Source organism: Alosa sapidissima, chromosome 3 (assembly GCF_018492685.1).
Source record: "Alosa sapidissima isolate fAloSap1 chromosome 3, fAloSap1.pri, whole genome shotgun sequence".
Lineage (NCBI taxonomy): Eukaryota > Metazoa > Chordata > Actinopteri > Clupeiformes > Clupeidae > Alosa > Alosa sapidissima.
In genome coordinates, this window is record NC_055959.1 from 38,800,953 (window position 1) to 38,820,493 (window position 19,541).

The 19,541-nt window shown below is 39.2% G+C and overlaps 3 protein-coding genes across 3 annotated transcripts in view; all 3 read right to left on the reverse strand.

The window, feature by feature from the left end:
* The window catches only part of fdxr (ferredoxin reductase), a 48,409-nt gene extending 46,839 nt beyond the window's left edge, over window positions 1–1,570 (reverse strand). The window contains exons 1-3 of the mRNA XM_042086791.1: window positions 1,378–1,570; window positions 812–913; window positions 456–553 (exon numbers count right to left, since the gene is read on the reverse strand). Coding sequence (XP_041942725.1) covers window positions 456–553; window positions 812–887 — 174 coding nt within the window. The 5' untranslated portion in view covers window positions 888–913; window positions 1,378–1,570. The remainder of the gene's footprint in view (window positions 1–455; window positions 554–811; window positions 914–1,377) is intronic.
* A 1,551-nt stretch (window positions 1,571–3,121) lies between these two features.
* LOC121705669 lies at window positions 3,122–7,584 on the reverse strand. Its single transcript, XM_042086830.1, has 4 exons — window positions 7,420–7,584; window positions 5,472–5,852; window positions 4,142–4,275; window positions 3,122–3,458 (listed from the first exon to the last, which is right to left on the reverse strand). Exons 1-4 carry the CDS (start codon window positions 7,484–7,486, stop codon window positions 3,147–3,149), a joined length of 894 nt encoding a protein of 297 aa, XP_041942764.1. The 5' UTR covers window positions 7,487–7,584; the 3' UTR covers window positions 3,122–3,146.
* Window positions 7,585–9,847: 2,263 nt separating this feature from the next.
* LOC121705681 lies at window positions 9,848–16,956 on the reverse strand. Its single transcript, XM_042086854.1, has 5 exons — window positions 16,772–16,956; window positions 15,361–15,473; window positions 11,949–12,197; window positions 11,805–11,834; window positions 9,848–10,871 (listed from the first exon to the last, which is right to left on the reverse strand). Exons 2-5 carry the CDS (start codon window positions 15,449–15,451, stop codon window positions 10,603–10,605), a joined length of 639 nt encoding a protein of 212 aa, XP_041942788.1. The 5' UTR covers window positions 15,452–15,473; window positions 16,772–16,956; the 3' UTR covers window positions 9,848–10,602.
* Window positions 16,957–19,541: the final 2,585 nt, after the last annotated feature.

Consider the following 19,541-nt stretch of genomic DNA (forward strand, 5'->3'; position numbering starts at 1 on the left):
ATGCAGAGACCAAATTTCCCTCACGGGATCAAAAGAGTATTTATACTTATACTTACTACTTATATATAAGTATAAGTTTACAAATATAAAGTTATAAAGTTTGGGGGCAGCCGTAAAATATACAACAGTCACAAGGTGACAACTGTACTTATCAAGTGATGCACATAAACTGTATTCAGACCGTGACTGAGGCAAGCAGAGTCATGTTAAGACCAGGTTTATTAGTCCGTCATCCACATGCAACAAACAAAGCAAAGTTGGCAAAGGCCATTTAACAACAATCACAAGAAGTACCCATCGTCAACCATCAGTTGACTCACATAAACCCTAGACAATGATCTGCAGACTACTTCTTTAAACCCTAGACAATGATCTGCAGCCTACTTTTCAGAAAAGACAGATATGAGAAATGAGTTTTGTGTGGGTGGCCTACCCTATTGATCACAGAGACTCACCTTTATAAGGTGCTGGGCTGTGTAGAAACCAGCCGGACCTCCTCCCACAATGCAAACCTTTGTGTTCGGGTCAGAGGCTGTGGACAGCCCACGCAGTGCTGTGTGAACAAGATAGAGACCTCAAGATACAGTCAGGGATTGTGCAACTGTTGATTCACTTTCAAGCAGCTATTACAGCACCCAAATACCTGCAAATTTAGTGACAGTCAACACTATAATAAGGCCACCTAGCACATGAAATCACTAACAGAATGTTTTACAAGAATACATTTCTGAGTGTGCATTGCAACCTTACATTTAGCCTATATATAAACAGGTAGCATACTGTCATTGTAATAATAATTTAGCCTACTTACCATAGCCGGCGTTTTTCGGCGATGTCCGTGCTGATTTAACGATGTAAAGCAATGATTTGTGGACTATTTGCCTCATTTTAGGACTGGTTTTAAAACTCGATACTGAAACACAGGGCGAAAATTACATGACTGCTTGCTGGCCAACAAGTAGCTTATGCACAAACAGATTATATAATGCAGGCAGGAATTAGGCTTTTCATTCACTACTGTATGGATTCTTTGTTTCGTGCAAATCACCTCAACATTGTGAAAGAATGGTGGAGCTATAACGTTAAACGTTGCTATATTTTCACAAGTAAGACATAGCCTCATAGCATTCAATTAATTAGCAGTTTCCTAAATATCCCCATAGGAGGTGAAACGGCCATACTGACTTAAATGACTTAACACAAAGATTGTTAAGGTGGAGCAAAACATTTTCCAACGCTAAAAGTAACTAACTTACTGCCGTAACGTTAAGCTTTTAAGGTCTTGTCAAAACTTTGGCAGTAACATGAGCAACATACTGAGTTCTTATAAGCCGATTTCAAAATGAGAAATAAGCCTTAGTTTGACAAGAAACTTACAAAGATAACAGACGAGTTCACATTATTAATTTGAAGAACAAGAGCATAACTTTACGATGAATAAAACGTCAAACATCCAAGGGAGATTCAAATGTACATCTGTGTGAGTGCGTCGGCCTCGATATTCCGTCTTAAAACGAGTTTCCGCCACAAAGGTTCCGCAAACAAACGATTTCGTGTCTCACCAAAGAGGGCTCATACCTCTCTCTCTCACACACACACACACACACACAAACTCAAACAAGTACAGGCCTACACTGTCTCATGGACATTTTATGTCAAAAATCAAGGTCATTTTGACAACTAGCCACAGACCTAGTAGGAGAAAATTAGAAAGTGTCCTATTGGCTGACCTTCAATAACTTTGCTTGTGTAAAGATCTGGTTATGCCCTTTTTTAAATTCACTGTTTTTATTATCAAACAAAGCATTACAATGATATGAAAACAGCACTATAACATCAATACCAGCCCACGCCTTCCTCAGATATATCTCACAGTGGATCATGTCATGGCTAAAGAGAAAACAAAAACAAGCATGATGAACAGAAAATGAATAAACAAACAAATAATAGTCATCTTGACGACAAAGCATGTGATGTATCTCATATGGCTTGCAAGCAAGTCCCCGACTGTCCTTGCACTTCTTATTTGTATTGACATTTTCAATGAAATTGTAGCATTATGACTCATTGCTGTAGGCCTATAAGGTTCCGTACATAATGTTTGGAAAGTAGACAACCTTTTCTTTAAAAGGAAGTTTATGTGGAGGTAACCACCTCTGCACAATTTCTTTGTGACCGTAAACTGATGATTCACAGATTTACTCTAGTAAATCTGTGAATCATCATTAAACAACAACAGACTTGTTTGTAAGAGAATAGCAGTTTCTTATAACTATGATGGTATTTATGCATGTTCTTTTTCACCCCTGTCCCCCAAACAAGTCGGCCACAGGTCTGCTGGAGCCAAGTTATTAACTGTTAAGAACTACAGTATGACTGTTGTAGCTGATAGTCTAGGTAACTGAGAGATTGTCTGGGTAAATTTTAAATCCGCACATTTATTTATAAGATCATTGAGACAAAGTACACACTTCACAACACAGCACAACACAGTAATGTTAACGCAGCAACACAGCAGTAACAGGCATCTTAGAGACAGGATGAGACACACTGTGACCTATGAAATTCTGTTTTTTTTTTTCTGTTTTGGAAAAAAATGTGAAAAGCCCTGAGTTTACTTTCTTTTCAAAAAGTGCAATGAGGATGTGGTGAGAGGCAAAGGTGCAGACATTTGCTGACCTAAACCTGATGTAAACATCAAAGACAAAAAGTGCATAGCATTACATGCACCTGCACAGCATTTCCCTCGCAGTATACAAGCCACAAATGTACATGTAAGACTACACCTAATGTAACATTTACATACAACATACATACACATACATACAGTATGTGTCAATTTTTTTACATCATATTATATCAGGAAGGTTTGTCAGTTAAATTTCCTCACAATGCGCTTGGATAACTACAGCTCTGGAAAAAATTAAGAGACCACTGCACATTTTTCTGATGTCATCCTACGGTTGCTGAGTGACATTCCAATGAGTTGCAGTGGTCTCTTAATTTTGAATATAACTGTCAACTCATTCAAATGTCACTCAGCAACTGTAGGATGACATCAAAAAATGTGCAGTGGTCTCTTAATGGAGTACACTGCTGGCTTCTCAATGTGCAGTGGTCTCTTAATGGAGTACACTGCTGGCTTCTCAATGACGTATGTGTTGTGAGGACCGGTGCTGGGATGAAAGGTAAGGAGGGTGGGAGTGGTGATGGAGATGATGCTGAGGAAGAAGATGATCATGATTATGATGAAGATGGTGAGTCTGACTTTGATGAGGAGGAGGATGATGATGATGATGAAGATGGTGATTCTGAGTTTGATGAGGAGGAGGAGGAGGAGGAGGATGATGGTAATGATGATGATTTGGAGGAGGAAGAGGAGGTGGAAGACGACGCTGATTATTTTGATGAAGGGCTTTGTGTTGACTACTTTCATGGGGATCATATTTGCCTTTTTTCTAAGGAAAGAGATGACTGGTTTCACTTACTCTGATCAATTCATTTCAAGAGAGTTTCAAACGAATTTCATTTCAGTTGGTTTCAAGTCAAAGCCTTCCCACCCCCACCAATAGTGACAGCACTAAGTTCAGTCCTGAGATTAGCCTATAGACTTCACCGTTGGCATCTTTTCATTGGTTTGCCCTTTCTGAACAGCACTGTCGTCTCTAAGAATGGCCATTGCAAAACACATTGTGCTGCTAAACTTAGTCAATTGGATTCATTAAATTTGATTTAGCAAGAGTCAGAAGTTTAGCAAAGTGAGCTCTTTCACAATGAGATTCAGATTGGGGTAAAATGTTCTGTAAAACTTCAGCCTGTTTCTAGGACCCAAAAGCTTAAGCTTTCTTTTGTTCGAGAGCCCTGAAAACAGTCCTTTGTGTTACAGCATTTTTCTTGTAATGCAACAAGAACCACAAACACATGGCTGAAATCTAAACATCCTGTGCCCTCTGCTCTGTTCTCTGAAGAACATCATTCACACACACAGACACACAGACACACACACACACACACACACACACACACACACACACAACATCTGTGGTCTCTCACTGAGCGGCCATTCCCCTTTCTCTTTCTGTCTGTGTGCCTGTTCCCATTTTTATCCCAAGATGCTTTTTCCCCCTTTCTCAGGACATACCAGCAAACACCTCCATATCAGGGCCCCAGCAGAGATGAGGAACATGGCGGCACACACCACCCCACTCAGGCCGAGGAACAGCCGCTGCAGCTGATTGCCCGATGGCCTGGTGCAAAGCTCTTCAGGGTCGCGCTCTGCAGTAGAGAACATGAACAAAACAGGATGAGAATAATGTCCAGTGGCAGTGACCCAATCCAGATAGCGCACAAGGCTGCCCCGGATCAGGGCCTTATCTGGTGCGGATGTGGCATATGCTGCACTGCACCCGATATCCACAGTAGATTTCAACAGTGAGGCCACGGGTGAGGATTGCTGTATGTGTGCCAGTGTGCTTATTTGCAGATCAGGTTTTGCAGAGACTTCCTGAGTTGGCCTACATTCATTCTGCTCTACCTGTGCATACCTGTAATATCCTCCTTGGCCTTCATATATAAAATGGTTTGTTAGACAAATAATAACAGCTATAATAATAACAACTAATATTTTTCAAGTGTCATCTACTAAATGTGGCAAAATGTCTAGAAAACTATGAATTCCCTTGTAGTGTTCTGAAACTGAGCTATACACCAGCAAATAGAGAACGTCTTGTGCAGTTTTATGGCATAAAGTTTGTCCAGCCTTTACACAGAGAGGTGTAATATACACACTGAATGCTTATCTAACATAAAAGATGACTCTAAACAGCTGATGCCAAACCAGTGAGAAAAGGCATACTAGCTACAGAAATGTGTCTAGTTGTCGAGTAGTAGTATTAGTAATACACTATGACGATGATGACAAAGTTGTTGTCATAAAATGAAGGACATAAAAACACTTTCTGGCAGAGCGCTTATAGGCCTCAGTAAACATGACTTCTTAGTTCAAAGTGCTGTCCAGAGAGGAAATAGCTGAAGGAAGGTGTATTACTCATAGGCTGATGGCAGCTGGGATCTACCATGATGAAATGTGAATGACACAAAATGAAACACAGAACAGTGAAAGGCAGTAAACGAAACACAGAACAGCTGTAAACATTGGCTCAAATTCAAACAAACCTCAGAGACTAAACTGCAGCTGCAAGCACACATGCACATTACAGTTATGTATTCATTTAGCAGAGGCGTTTACCAAAATATTAATACTACATCTTAATACTACATCAATCAATACTATTACCAGAGGATGAGAGTGCAGGAGTTTGTAAGTACTTATCAAAGTCTAGTGGAAGGATGACACATGATTTTACAGAGGCTTATTTTGGTCAAAGGGGAAGTTTAACAAGACTGTAAGCTATATTTATATAAGACCGAGCATGGTTACAGTCACTATGAATAATTCAGCAGAGCCTCACCCCGAACTATGATGAGCGTGTAGTTGCTGTCCAGACTACTTGTTTCCACTTCGTTCTCATTGAAGGTGACCCAACTGCAGTAGTAGCCATTGGTGTCCTCCACCCTCAGCAAAGACAGCTGGAAGGTGAACTCACAGCAGTCGCTGGATTTCTGAGTGACCGAGATTCTGCCTTCGAAGTCCCGATGTACCGTCTGAGTCTTGTCGACCATATGCTGGTAGAACACTACTTCATTTCCGCTGAAATACCGCTTCAGAGACAGTCCATGCAGCCCTCGACCAGGCTGAGGATGGACAGTGGTGGAACAGGAGATCTCTGCAGAGGCGTTGAGCTGCATGAGGGTGATGACCTTCGGTCTTTCAAACACCTTTAAAGATGGGCCTGGAGGAGAAACAAACAGTGTTTGGGGTGTTTTTTTAGGCCTACATTGATTAAGCCTTGAATGGAGATTTCCATTGAAGAAAATCGTTCAGTGTAGGACTAGGCTTAATCCATGTGTGCGAAACTGACCCTATGTGTCCCCTAAAAGTCTGTATACTTACAACAAATGTTGTGAGGACCAGAGAAAATTGAGGCAGAGAGGGTTAATGTGATCAAGGATCTTTGATTGAGGTGTACGTGGTCTATTACTTGTGGCTGTATGTCTAAAACGGACACCCTGAATGCAGGGCCGGTTCTCCCTATACGCACACTACGCTTGCGTAGGGCCCCCTCCCCATCTCCCTAAACGCACACTACGCAAGTTGCGTACGGCCCCTCAAGTAAATGAAGGCCCCCTCCACCGTCTCCCCTTTAGTCAAGCTAGTGACAGCCGAATTACGATTCAGGGCATGAAAAACAGAAGAAACTTCATGGGAACAGCAGTCGGGTAAACTTTAGGCCAACCAAAGAGGAAAGTGATCTGTCAGTCATTCCCAGTCACGGTACTTAGCAAAGTTGTGAAATATAATCGCATGTTTTTTCCTTGCATCAAAGCAAACAGCCCAGACCCTAAAACTGGGCATTTATAGCTGTGAAGGTCCTTAATGGGAAAAAACACTATATTTGGTAACGTCCGTAGACATCCAAAATGGGGTGGGATGATTGTATTGGGAGCACTGAGGTGTCAGATAATACATATAAAAAAATGGTTACATTTTGGCCCTCAGAGTTCAGGAGTGCCCCTTTGCCTAAAGGACCCCCAACCCCCCCCCCCCTCCCACATATGCGACAATAAGTGGGGGGCCCTTAATACATCTGGGGCCAGGGGCCCGAAAGTTCATAATCTGCCCATGGCCCCATGGAGGTCTGAACCGGCACTACCTGAATGAAAGAGTTGCCAAGTAAAATTAGTCAAAATTTGTCATTACCATGGGCTATATTTACTTTAACAATCTGGCTGATGTATCAGAGAGACCCCGTCCCTATAGGGTCCAGTCATCTGCTGAGGACCCGCTGCACTTGCTGCACTGTTGATAGTTACACCCATGCATGCATGCATTAATTTCCGTACAGACTGCGTACCAGCATCAGATGGTACACTGTACCAGCAATCAGCTGGGAAGACCAATTATGTCAGCACCAAATGAGATTGTCAAAACCAGTGCCTTCGTGTATCTAAGGTGGCCTTCATGACCTACAAATATATCCAGAACAGAAATTCTCAAGTAAAACATCACTGTTGTGCTGTCGCTTCTCTAATGTGAAGTACAGCATATTTTCACTACTGATGTGTAACCTCATTACAAAGATGTTTAAATGGGAGTTATATATCAGCCAAGCAGTGCACTTACTGCAGCCCTGGCAAATTATCTGGCAAAAATTATTATTATTATTAAAAATGTGATCAAATGTGAAGATTAACGAAGTACCATTACAGCAGACGCGATCAAAGGGCTCAGCACAACCACCATATCCAGCAGCATAGATGCGAAGGCGCCTCGACAGATCAGCTGATTTCCCTACTCACCGTTTGAAGCCGCCACCGCGATGAAGATGCAGAGGAGCGCCAAGGTGCTGAGGAGCTGCCCAGACATCCTGCCCTCCTGCCCTGCGCCTTTGTGTGCAGACTGTGCAGTGATGCTGCCTTTCTCACAGGCTTACAACGCAAAGATCAGGATGTCAGCAGCGTTTGAAAGAGAACAGGAAGTGTTGTTGCTGTGTATATGCTCTGCTTAAGCCGTGCGTTGTAGGCCTACGTCAGGCTAAGTCAGATCTCTCACAGAGATACAAATCAACAATGAAAGGACACTCAGGTTGCTCTTAAAAAAGCTCTTTTATTGATGTAGTTTACCCATATAAAACATTATAAACCATATAAAACATTACAAATGAATATAAAACATTTGATGTGGATAAGACAGCCGTTATGCATGGCGTGAGCACTTGTCACATACAGTCACTTTACTTGGTGTTCTCACAAATTAATACTAATAGTCCTTGCAAGCTGAAAATATATGGCAGTATACAGTAAGATGCTACCATCATATGAATGGTGAAGAATGAAATATATACAATTTCTTTCATCCATTAAGTGTCTATACAGCACGTTCACATGATAGTCATTCTGATTAGTGGTTTATATAATTCACAGTGATTTTCACATTCAGTGAATTTGCAGTTTGTCCTTTTAGCAGTAGTGCTTTGAAGCTGATGCTATTCTGAAGATACGATAAAGATGCAATATTGTTTCCAAATATTAATCAGCATTCTTTTCATCTATGGTATCTCTGCATTTCAATTGGATTTTACTTTTCACAGTCACAGTCATATTAGGAAACGACATCATCTTGTTTTTTTTTTTCTGCAGTGACATCACTATTGTAGGTTTGGCAAAAAAAAGAAAACATAAATAAACTGTATCTTGAGCATGACAAAACAGATTATATCACATAACTAGAAATGCAATTCCAAGGAATTACCAGTGCATGAAAAGTTGTGATGGAAAATATCATGTATAGTTAAAACAGATAATACAGAGATGGTTACTACGGTGATGCTAGATGTTAGCCAACGTTTTCTAGCAGTTTAATGAATGTTGATATTCAAATAGTTTAATGGCTGTGTATAGGTAGATATTTGACGATAACTGAAAGTTGGAATGGCTCTAATGTTTGCTAGCAGTTATGCTAAGATTTTTAACTATGCTAACCATGTTACTTAGCTAATGTTTTATAGTAGTGTTAGCAATGCTAAAATGCTAACCATGTTACTTAGCTAACTTAGCTAACGTTTTCTAGCAGTTTTGCTAAACATGCTAACTATGCTAGCAATGCTACTTAGCTAACTTAACTAATGTTTTCTAGCAGTTTTGCTAAACATGCTAACTATGCTAGCAATGCTACTTAGCTAACTTAACTAATGTTTTCTAGCAGTTTTGCTAAACATGCTAACTATGTTAGCAATGCTAACATGCTAACTATGTTAACCATGTGACTTAGCTAACCTAGCTTATCATTTTTAGTAGTTATGCTAGCTATGCTAACTAGCATGCTAACAATGTTAACATGCTAACTATGCTAATTATGTGACTTAGCTAACCTAGCTAATCATTTTTAGTAGTTATGTTAACTATGCTAACTAGCATGCTAACAATGTTAACATCCTAACTATGCTAATTATGTGACTTAGCTAACCTAACTAATCATTTTTAGTAGTTATGCTAACTAGCATGCTAACATGCTAACTATGCTAACCATGTTACTTAGCTAACTTAGCTAATCATTTTTAGCAGTTTTGCTAAAAATGCTAACTAGCATGCTAACATGCTAACTATGTTAACCATGTTACTTAGCTAACTTAGCTAATCATTTTTAGCAGTTTTGCTAAAAATGCCAACTAGCATGCTAACAATGCTAACATGCTAACTAGCTACAGTGGGTAGGAGTCATAGTCGATGACAAGTAACAGTTACAATGGCTGAACAGTTAAAAAGTTCAGTAGTTTAAAGGGTTAAATTGTTTAATAGTGAAATATTGTAGTGAGGACTTTTATTTTGAAACAGTTTTTGGCAGAGGAAGCAGTTGAACAGGATGTGTAGTCTTAATAGGGCCAGTTTGTATGCTTAAAGCCTGAGACTGGCAGTTGATCCAGGTGGCCCGAACACCTGCCATAGGATTCTAATTGCTTAAAGGCCGTATTATGATGTCACAATCGGCAATGTTAGGTCTATGGGGATTTTTAAAAAGTTTTTCTTTAATAGTTTAAAAAGTATAAAAGTTTCAAATTTGAAAAGTCATACCAACCCGATCTGTTTGAAGACCTACGTTACAAAGTTTGAATGAAGTTTCTAAGTTAAACTGTTCAAGAGAAATTGCGTACGGAAAAAGTGGTCAGCGGAATAATAATAAGAAGAAGAAGAAGTAGAAGAAGTTGCCTAGGAAGAACAGGCACTGTAATTAATGTTCACCTACTACAATACAATGCTATTTCAACCTGAGTCCAGATACCAGCTGGAAGCCCTACAAAGAGTTATAGTGTTATAATGGATCTATAATGGATGGCCTGAACAAAAGCTCATCTGGTAGAGATAATGCTAACATGTTGTTATGCTAATAACAGCTGATAATCCATCAGACCAATCAGACCTGATTCAGCCTGGAATAAGTGCAAAACCTGGGGAACATGATCTGGTTCTAGAACATCTCCCCATTCCCCATGCCTTCTTTCACCATTGATTATAAATTATATATATATATTGTACATATTTACAGTGAATGCCTTTTACACTGAACACCAGCAGTTTGGCACTCGATAGAAGTATGTATTTACACAACCATTCACATGGGCTACAGATCACATAGCTTACCCCGCGTGCTTATTAACAATTCAGCAGCAGTTCACTTAAAGTTAAACTAAAGCTTATACCATGCAAACACACACACACACACATACACACACACACACACATACACAAAAGACCCAAAACACATACATATTAACCCATTGGGCAGAAATGGCAAATTAAAACATATTTAGGAAAAGAATGGTGCTCGCCAGCAAGCCTCCTCTTGTTTCCCTCACAGTGCTGGAAATTAGTGTTTTAGTGTTGCGTGTGGCTTCACGCGGCAGCTTGTGTGTGCTGTGCTGCTTACACTTGATGGCAGTGTTCACTTTCACCCCGTCTGGAGTTGCACAGTGTCTGGATCTGGAATCAGCTGGAGGCTTCATCTGTGTCTGAGGCCACCACAGGTGTGTGAGTGTCTCTTGGTTCCTGACCCACTGAGAGGGGCTCACTGCTGTCATTACGCTCCACATCCGTGTCTGCTGATTGGGTCCACATCCTGGACCTCCATAAGCTTGAGTGCCTCCTGAGCCCCATTGAAAACATTAAGACTATGCCAACAATCAATGCTACAGTGAGGATTCCGATGGCCCACATAGCCCCTGCCTGAACTGGGGGATCATCAGTAGGAGTAAGTGCTGAAATGAGAGAACATGAACAAAAATCAGCATTCTGTACCCTCATTAGGGGATTTTGTGCTTGGGATTAAGCTGCACCTACTTAAACTCATTACATTTTATTTAGCCTAATGTATAAAGTTCTGAAATAATTCAGTGTATAGCCTCACATCATCAGCTGTCCTTGGATACGTTCTTTATCAAAGACACTTGATAAAAAGTGCATCCCATTCTTATGGTTATAACATAGTTACTAGGGCTGTCAAAATAACTGATTAATTTTGATTAATTAATTTGAGAAAAAATAACTGATTAAAAAAAATAGCGCAGATTAATCGATTCCGTATGACCTTTGACTCTAAGCCGTTCTAGTCAGTAACCTTTAGACTGTAAAATGAAGGAGAGAGAAGAAAATGTACTGCCTAGATCATTGATTGGAACATTTACTTTTAAAAAACAGCCTGATGGTGTTGATAAAAATAAAGATTTGATTAAAATAAAGTCCTCTGCAATGTCTGTAGCAAGGAATTTGCATATCACCGGAGTTTGTCAACTCTAAAGTCGCACAACAATGCAAACAAATAGTGTTGACATTGAGGGGAGTGTCAATTTATTTTCATTGTGTCCCCTAGGATAGGTTATATCTGTGGCCTGAAATGCATTGTATGTGAAAAAAAAAAACTTCTTCCCGAAGCACTTTTGAATTAATTTCCTCAGGATATTAGGTCATATCGTAGATTATTATGGCCATTATTTGAACAGTGAAAAAAATAATAAAAGTTTTTGAACTTTCGAATGTCACTAATGCTGATTATTCAATGATTAATTTGAATTTAAATATTTAAAATACTTTCACAGCAAAAATTATATATTTTTTTAATCGATTGACAGCCCTAATAGTTACGCAGGATTTACATACAGCATAGTAAGATATCTATAAAGTGGTTTACTCACATTTCCCATCAATGTTTTCATCATGTTCACCTATGATGAAAAAAATGAATTACCAGGATTAATATTGTCAATGAAAATATATTGTTTTATATTTAATTTATTGATAGGCTACTGTTGTCTTGAACTATGTTAAATGTAAGATACCTGATAGTGCAGCAACATGTGTAACTTCAAAGTATCCATTTTCTACACCGCAGTTTGTCCTAACAGTGAAATACTGCCATCCTTCTTCAACCATGACATCAACAGTGAATGTGTCATTTCCAGAAACAATTGCAGCTGTATTATTCAGGAAGGCATCCTCAACCATACAGTTGGAGGCTGTCCTTGGGAAACCAACAGTGCAGCTAACTTTCAAAATGTTCCAGTCTGCAATGCAGTTCAGTTGAATACCTGAAAGAAAAGAAGGAGAGGGTTAATCTTTGTGTCTGACATATACAATTCAAAACATGACATATGCTTTACAATTAGCTTAGTACAAACAAGTTAATTATTAATCATTTTTACATATTTTCTTTCATTCTTTTCTGTGTAGTACTTTGAGATAATATATGTTATGTTTAAAACTATCGTTAAAAGGCCTAGTAGTATAGTAGTAGTAGCAGTAGTAGTTAAGAGTAGCAGTAGTTGTAGCAGTAGTAGTTAAGAGTAGCAGTAGTAGTAGTTGTAGCAGTAGTAGTTGTAGCAATAGTAGTTAAGAGTAGTAGTAGTTGTAGCAGTAGTAGTAGTTGTAGCAGTAGTAGTTGTAGCAATAGTAGTTAAGAGTAGTAGTAGTTGTAGCAGTAGTAGTTAAGAGTAGAAGTAGTAGTAGCAGTAGTAGTTAAGAGTAGCAGTAGTTGTAGCAGTAGTAGTTGTAGCAGTAGTTGTAGCAGTAGTAGTTAAGAGTAGCAGTAGTTGTAGCAGTAGTAGTTGTAGCAGTAGTAGTACCTGTAGTAGTTAGAGTAGCAGTAGTTGTAGCAGTAGTAGTAGCAGTAGTAGTTAAGAGTAGCAGTAGTAGTTGTAGCAGTACTAGTTAAGAGTAGAAGTAGTTGTAGCAGTTGTAGTTGTAGCAGTAGTTGTAGCAGTAGTAGTTAAGAGTAGCAGTAGTTGTAGCAGTAGTAGTTGTAGCAGTAGTTGTAGCAGTAGTAGTTAAGAGTAGCAGTAGTTGTAGCAGTAGTAGTTGTAGCAGTAGTAGTACCAGTAGTAGTTAAGAGTAGCAGTAGTTGTAGCAGTAGTAGTAGCAGTAGTAGTTAAGAGTAGCAGTAGTAGTTGTAGCAGTAGTAGTTGTAGCAGTAGTAAAGAGTAGCAGTAGTTGTAGCAGTAGTAGTAGCAGTAGTAGTTAAGAGTATCAGTAGTTGTAGCAGTAGTTGTAGCAGTTGTAGTTAAGAGTAGCAGTAGTAGTTGTAGCAGTACTAGTTAAGAGTAGAAGTAGTTGTAGCATTAGTAGTAGCAGTAGTAGTTAAGAGTAGCAGTAGTAGTTGTAGCAGTAGTAGTTAAGAGTAGCAGTAGTTGTTGCAGTAGTAGTTGTAGCAGTAGTAGTTAAGAGTAGCAGTAGTAGTTGTAGCAGTACTAGTTAAGAGTAGAAGTAGTTGTAGCAGTTGTAGTTGTAGCAGTAGTTGTAGCAGTAGTAGTTAAGAGTAGCAGTAGTTGTAGCAGTAGTAGTTGTAGCAGTAGTTGTAGCAGTAGTAGTTAAGAGTAGCAGTAGTTGTAGCAGTAGTAGTTGTAGCAGTAGTAGTACCAGTAGTAGTTAAGAGTAGCAGTAGTTGTAGCAGTAGTAGTAGCAGTAGTAGTTAAGAGTAGCAGTAGTAGTTGTAGCAGTAGTAGTTGTAGCAGTAGTAAAGAGTAGCAGTAGTTGTAGCAGTAGTAGTAGCAGTAGTAGTTAAGAGTATCAGTAGTTGTAGCAGTAGTTGTAGCAGTTGTAGTTAAGAGTAGCAGTAGTAGTTGTAGCAGTACTAGTTAAGAGTAGAAGTAGTTGTAGCATTAGTAGTAGCAGTAGTAGTTAAGAGTAGCAGTAGTAGTTGTAGCAGTAGTAGTTGTAGCAGTAGTAGTTAAGAGTAGCAGTAGTTGTTGCAGTAGTAGTTGTAGCAGTAGTAGTTAAGACTAGCAGTAGTAGTTAAGAGTAGCAGTAGTTGTAGCAGTAGTAGTTGTAGCAGTAGTAGTTAAGAGTAGCAGTAGTTGTAGCAGTAGTAGTTAAGAGTAGCAGTAGTTGTAGCAGTAGTAGTAGCAGTAGTAGCAGTAGTAGTTAAGAGTAGCATTAGTAGTAGCAGTAGTAGTTGTAGCAGTAGTAGTTAAGAGTAGCATTAGTAATAGCAGTAGTAGTTGTAGTAGTAGTAGTTAAGAGTAGCAGTGGTAGTTAAGAGTAACAGTAGTTGTAGCAGTAGTAGTTGTAGCAGTAGTAGTTAAGAGTAGCAGTAGTTGTAGCAGTAGTAGTTAACAGTAGCAGTAGTTGTAGCAGTAGTAGTTGTAGCAGTAGTAGTAGCAGTAGTAGTTAAGAGTAGCATTAATAGTAGCAGTAGTAGTTGTAACAGTAGTAGTTGTAGCAGTAGTAGTTAAGAGTAGCAGTAGTAGTAGTTGTAGCAGTAGTAGTTGTAGCAATAGTAGTTAAGAGTAGTAGTAGTTGTAGCAGTAGTAGTAGTTGTAGCAGTAGTAGTTGTAGCAATAGTAGTTAAGAGTAGTAGTAGTTGTAGCAGTAGTAGTTAAGAGTAGGAGTAGTAGTAGCAGTAGTAGTTAAGAGTAGCAGTAGTTGTAGCAGTAGTAGTTGTAGCAGTAGTAGTAGCAGTAGTAGTAGTAGCAGTAGTAGTAGTAGTAGCAGCAGTAGTAGTAGTAGCAGCAGCAGTAGTAGTAGTAGTAGTGGTAGCAATAGTAGTTAAGAGTAGCAGTAGTAGTTAAGAGTAGCAGTAGTAGTTGTAGCAGTAGTAGTTGTAGCAGTAGTAAAAAAGACCCAGCTCTTTAGAGAACATCTACTCTCATAGCAACACTTACAACAAGTCTTACTGATCCTAGCACTCACCAGCCGTTTTAAACTGACAAGTAACTGTTAAAATACAGCACTCACCGACGCACTTATTCTTACTGTACTCTAATGTGTTTTTTTTTTTTTTTTTTTTTTTTTTTAAACTGTCCTAAAATTGTGAGAATTGTTCTAAAACTTACTGTTTACCATGTTGTTAGTCGCTTTGGTTAAAAAAAGCGTCAGCCAAATGTAATGTAATGTAATGTAATGTAGTAGTAGTAGCAGCAGTAGTAGTAGTAGCAGCAGCAGTAGTAGTAGTAGTAGTTGTAGCAGTAGTAGTTAAGAGTAGCAGTAGTTGTAGCAGTAGTAGTTAAGAGTAGCAGTAGTAGTTGTAGCAGTAGTAGTTGTAGCAGTAGTAGTTGTAGCAGTAGTAGTAGTAGCAGCAGCAGTAGTAGTAGTAGTAGTTGTAGCAATAGTAGTTAAGAGTAGCAGTAGTAGTTAAGAGTAGCAGTAGTTGTAGCAGTAGTAGTTAAGAGTAGCAGTAGTAGTTAAGAGTAGGAGTAGTAGTAGCAGTAGTAGTTAAGAGTAGCAGCAGTTGTAGTCATAGTAGCATTTGTTACATACCAGGATCTGCGGTCCTACACTGACCCAGCACCCATAAAAGTGATGTCATGATGCAAACTGGGAGTTTCATTATGGCAGCAGACGCAGGCATCCAGCTTGGGCAGACAAGAGACCTGCAGGGGAGAGAAGCAGGCAGGAGCTTCAGTGACACAGCAGCCATGTATGAGACACCTGCTGTTTATCCCAACTTCTGAACTTTAACACAGCAGTCATTTATGAGACACCTGCTATTAACTTCTCAACTGGACTTCATCTTCAGGGGGACTTTTGACCTTTCAAACCAATGACTGTAAAAAATCATGTTTTATAAGATACAATAAGATAAGATAAACCATTATTATCTCCAGATGGAGAAGTTTGTTTTGGGCAGTCGAGAGATAGAACTATATTGAATGCACATACGAATGTGCACATTTACACATAACCACACATACACAAATAAACATGTAAACATAAAAGTCATGACTATCCTACCCCGACCCTCTCACCCCACCCTACCCCACCCCCTATCGTAGTCCACATCCCACTCATATTTTTTGATCTCTCTCTCTCACAGACACACACACGTACACGCACACACACACACAACCATAACAATCACTGCTTCAAAGATTTTATACAGTACGTCCTAGACCACTCACATCTCGGTTTAACTACATTTCAGTAAACTTCTATATATATGGAGGCCTAAGCTTAGAATAAGGGGGGTAATATACAGTACAGTATCACTAATTACATTCCACCCAATATGACCTTAAACCAGCTAAATAATGCAGGTGAGGTTTGCCGATAAGGACAAACATTTTGCAGAACATCTACCTCTGCACCGCATGAGTGACACCACCTATTACACACTCTCTTTTTTCAACCTAAACATATTATGTTGGCTTTGCACAACACAGGCATCACAAAGAATCTGTCAAAATTTTAATTTGAATAATGTTGTTTTTTTAAGGCAGGTAAGGTAACGTATATGTTAATATAAACCCACAGCAACACGTTCAGTACGTTAATAAACCCGCATTATTGCTCTTCAATTCAACACATTCACTTTACACTTAACTTATTTTCACTCTTTATTTTAACATTTCTTACTTCAATTAGTGCTGACATGCTATACGTCTCTGCCTCTTTCCAGAGCCGTATTTCAAATTAACAGCGCCCTCTGCTGTCTAAAACTAGCAGTGGTTTCTGGCAGCATGAAAAATTAACTAACTCTAGCCTACTATGCAGTCTGCCCCCAACGAATCGCTACGCTTGAAACATAGAACGCCATCGCTTGATGCAATAGCTATGTCTAGGATAATGTTAGGCTTGCACAAACTTTTGATATTTTAAAATAAAACAATATCTATCTTGCTTCAACTATAGCCTAAAGGCTAAGCATGAAATTGTGTCATCCTTGACTTACCAAAAGTTGGCTATCCTACTGCCAAACAATCCGTTGAAAACAGTGAAGTTTAGAGTGTTCAGCTTCGCTTTCTATGGAGAGGTGGCTAACCCTTTGCATATTCCCTGTCAACTGCAGAGCTCTCAGCACTATGTGTTTCTTATAAACCTGGCTCTCGCTCTCTGGAAAGCCCCAGTGAAAATGAAAGCATGAAGGCTGGGCTGTTTGCCATGGGATGTTGCCCGCATAGACGCTGTTCCCAAACTTTCTAGTATGCATGTCAGTCTCCCCTTTGACAATGAGCTATTTTTATTTTCCACCCCAAATATCAAAGTGTAGCGAAGACTGACCAATTCATGGTCATCTACAGCATGAGAGCATGTCAGTCGAAAATAAAAATAGCTCTCATGCTGTAGATGACCATGAATTGATTTAATCAATCAAACCAATCGTTTCAACTATTTGAGATTTTCAGCAAAGTTTCACTTCTAGTGCCACCTTGGTCAATAAAAGACATAAAGGCCTATCAATACGCCTAATGATCTGCCACATGCCATCATTACCCTAACCCTAGCCTTCATTTAATTGTAGTAGCTTGTCACCTAAGAGCTCCCTAGTTTACTAATAAACCCTGCATATGTTATCTTGTTATAATTGTATTAGCCTAGTGTCTTACTGTGTCCCATATTAGATTGGCTACTGTCACATTACACTTAATTAATGTGTTAATTAATAATTTCATGCACTGAAAATGTCCAATATTTATTTTTTTCTATTTATTTTGCTTTGTTTTACATGTAGAACAGCCAGTGACTGGAACTGGGAGAGATGGGAAGAACGCACCCAGGAGTCTGAACTAGAAGCCCGACTTTATCCCACAAAGAGCACATGGTCCAGTCTGGAAGCATGAGAGTAAGCATTTGCAGGGAGAAACACACTAAAATATTTCGCATGTGCAAGCAATGCTGCGCTCCCCTATACCTTCTAGCCATAGTGTATATCCTTAGCGATAGATGCAGAATATTGGGTCTGAAAATGTCCATAAGAATCCATAGAAATGGGTCTTCTATATCAGAACCCCTGACATACAATCCAAATAGAAACAAGACACTTCAGATTGTTACCTTTCATTTGACACCAGGATTATGCTTCTACACTAAGGGCTAGGTTCATATACAGTACACCTTTGTATTGTCAGTAGGCTAAGCATTTCCAAACGTTTCTATGGGGAGTCTCTATAGAGGGCATTGAGCTGAACACATGGACATACCTTTACAAATAACTGTGTAAACTAGCCTACTCATCGTTTCTTCTATATTGATCTATACACACAGCTTCACAAGACCTGGTGCTAGGGCTCAGTTCAGTTTCTCAAGTGACTTGAGAAACTGAACTGTTTCAGTTCTGGTACTGCTCTTATTTTTTCATTATTATATGTGCCCTCTTATTTACTTACTTTTTTGTTTACTTGAATGTTATGTTTGTCTGTGGACCTAAATTGGTAAAATATGTCTTGTCTTCACCGTGGGATAGTGAGAAACGTAATTTCGATCTCTTTGTATGTCTGGAACATGTGAAGAAATTGACAATAAAGCTGACTTTGACTTTGACTTTGACTTAGAGGGATGAAATGTGGTCATAGATGTTTGTAATCCGGTAGAAAGAACAAAAAACAATATTCTATAGCTTTTCAGTTTACAGTTTTTTCTCGATTGCTTAAAGAAACTGGGGATCCATTTGGTCTTCATGAACACCTTCTTTGCAGCAGAAGTCATCTTACAAACGTGTTTTCTTTGGATTCACACATTCCTCACACCCTTTTGCAAAACAGTTACAGATGTCATTAAGACCCTAAACTCCAGGGGCGTAGATTTGCGTGGGGACCGAATTACAGATCTTGTAATGTGCAGTAGCCTATAAGGGTAGCCTAAATCGCGCTGATTTGAAGTTACCTATAATAGCCTAAATACCAGTGAGCCGCAGTCTCCTGCGCAGCATGCAGCGCTTCAGCTTTACTTCACTACAAACATGAAGTGCGTCCAAATTCACCCATTCTTGTCTGTTGAACTCCTCGAGAAGTAGGCTACTCATCACACATGTGTCACATGAAAGAGCCTTTTCTCAGCTTTTAAACGGTGCGAGCTAGCCACAGTTTGCTGTGATAAACAGTTCGCGAGAAAAATAACTTCAAGAGATGTAATAATTATTCTCTGCGCCCATCTCCACATCCATTCGTCTCGGTGGAATATCATAGGCCTACACACTCTTCACGCAACACATGACAAACCATATATCAGAATAAACAGCAGACCTTACCGAACACAAAGGTGTAATGCATTCCCGTGTATAGTTAGCTGTTCCAGAGTAATCCGGTTTTGAAATAAATTATAACAAAATTCAACATGGTCTTTCGGCTGCATTTCTTAAAACTGAGCTGTGCTTACATCGCCTAGATATCTGTAAATATTAGAATCAGAGAATAGGCCTATACAGGCAGCTCACGGTTAAGAGTTTGTCAATGTAGCCTGATTTCTTTTCACAACATGCTAAGCATGCATGTATTTAAGTTTCTTAAAACTGACCTGTGCTTAAATGGGCATGATTTCATAACAGACCAAATAGAAAATAAATGTTAAATATAGCCTACATATCTGTAGCCTACATATTAAAATCAGATTATGTGCTACACAGTGTAGTTAGATCAAGTTGGACAGTAGCACATTTTAATCATGGATAGTAGTTGGACAGTAGCACATTTTAATCATTTTATATATCTATAGTGGCTGGTGAA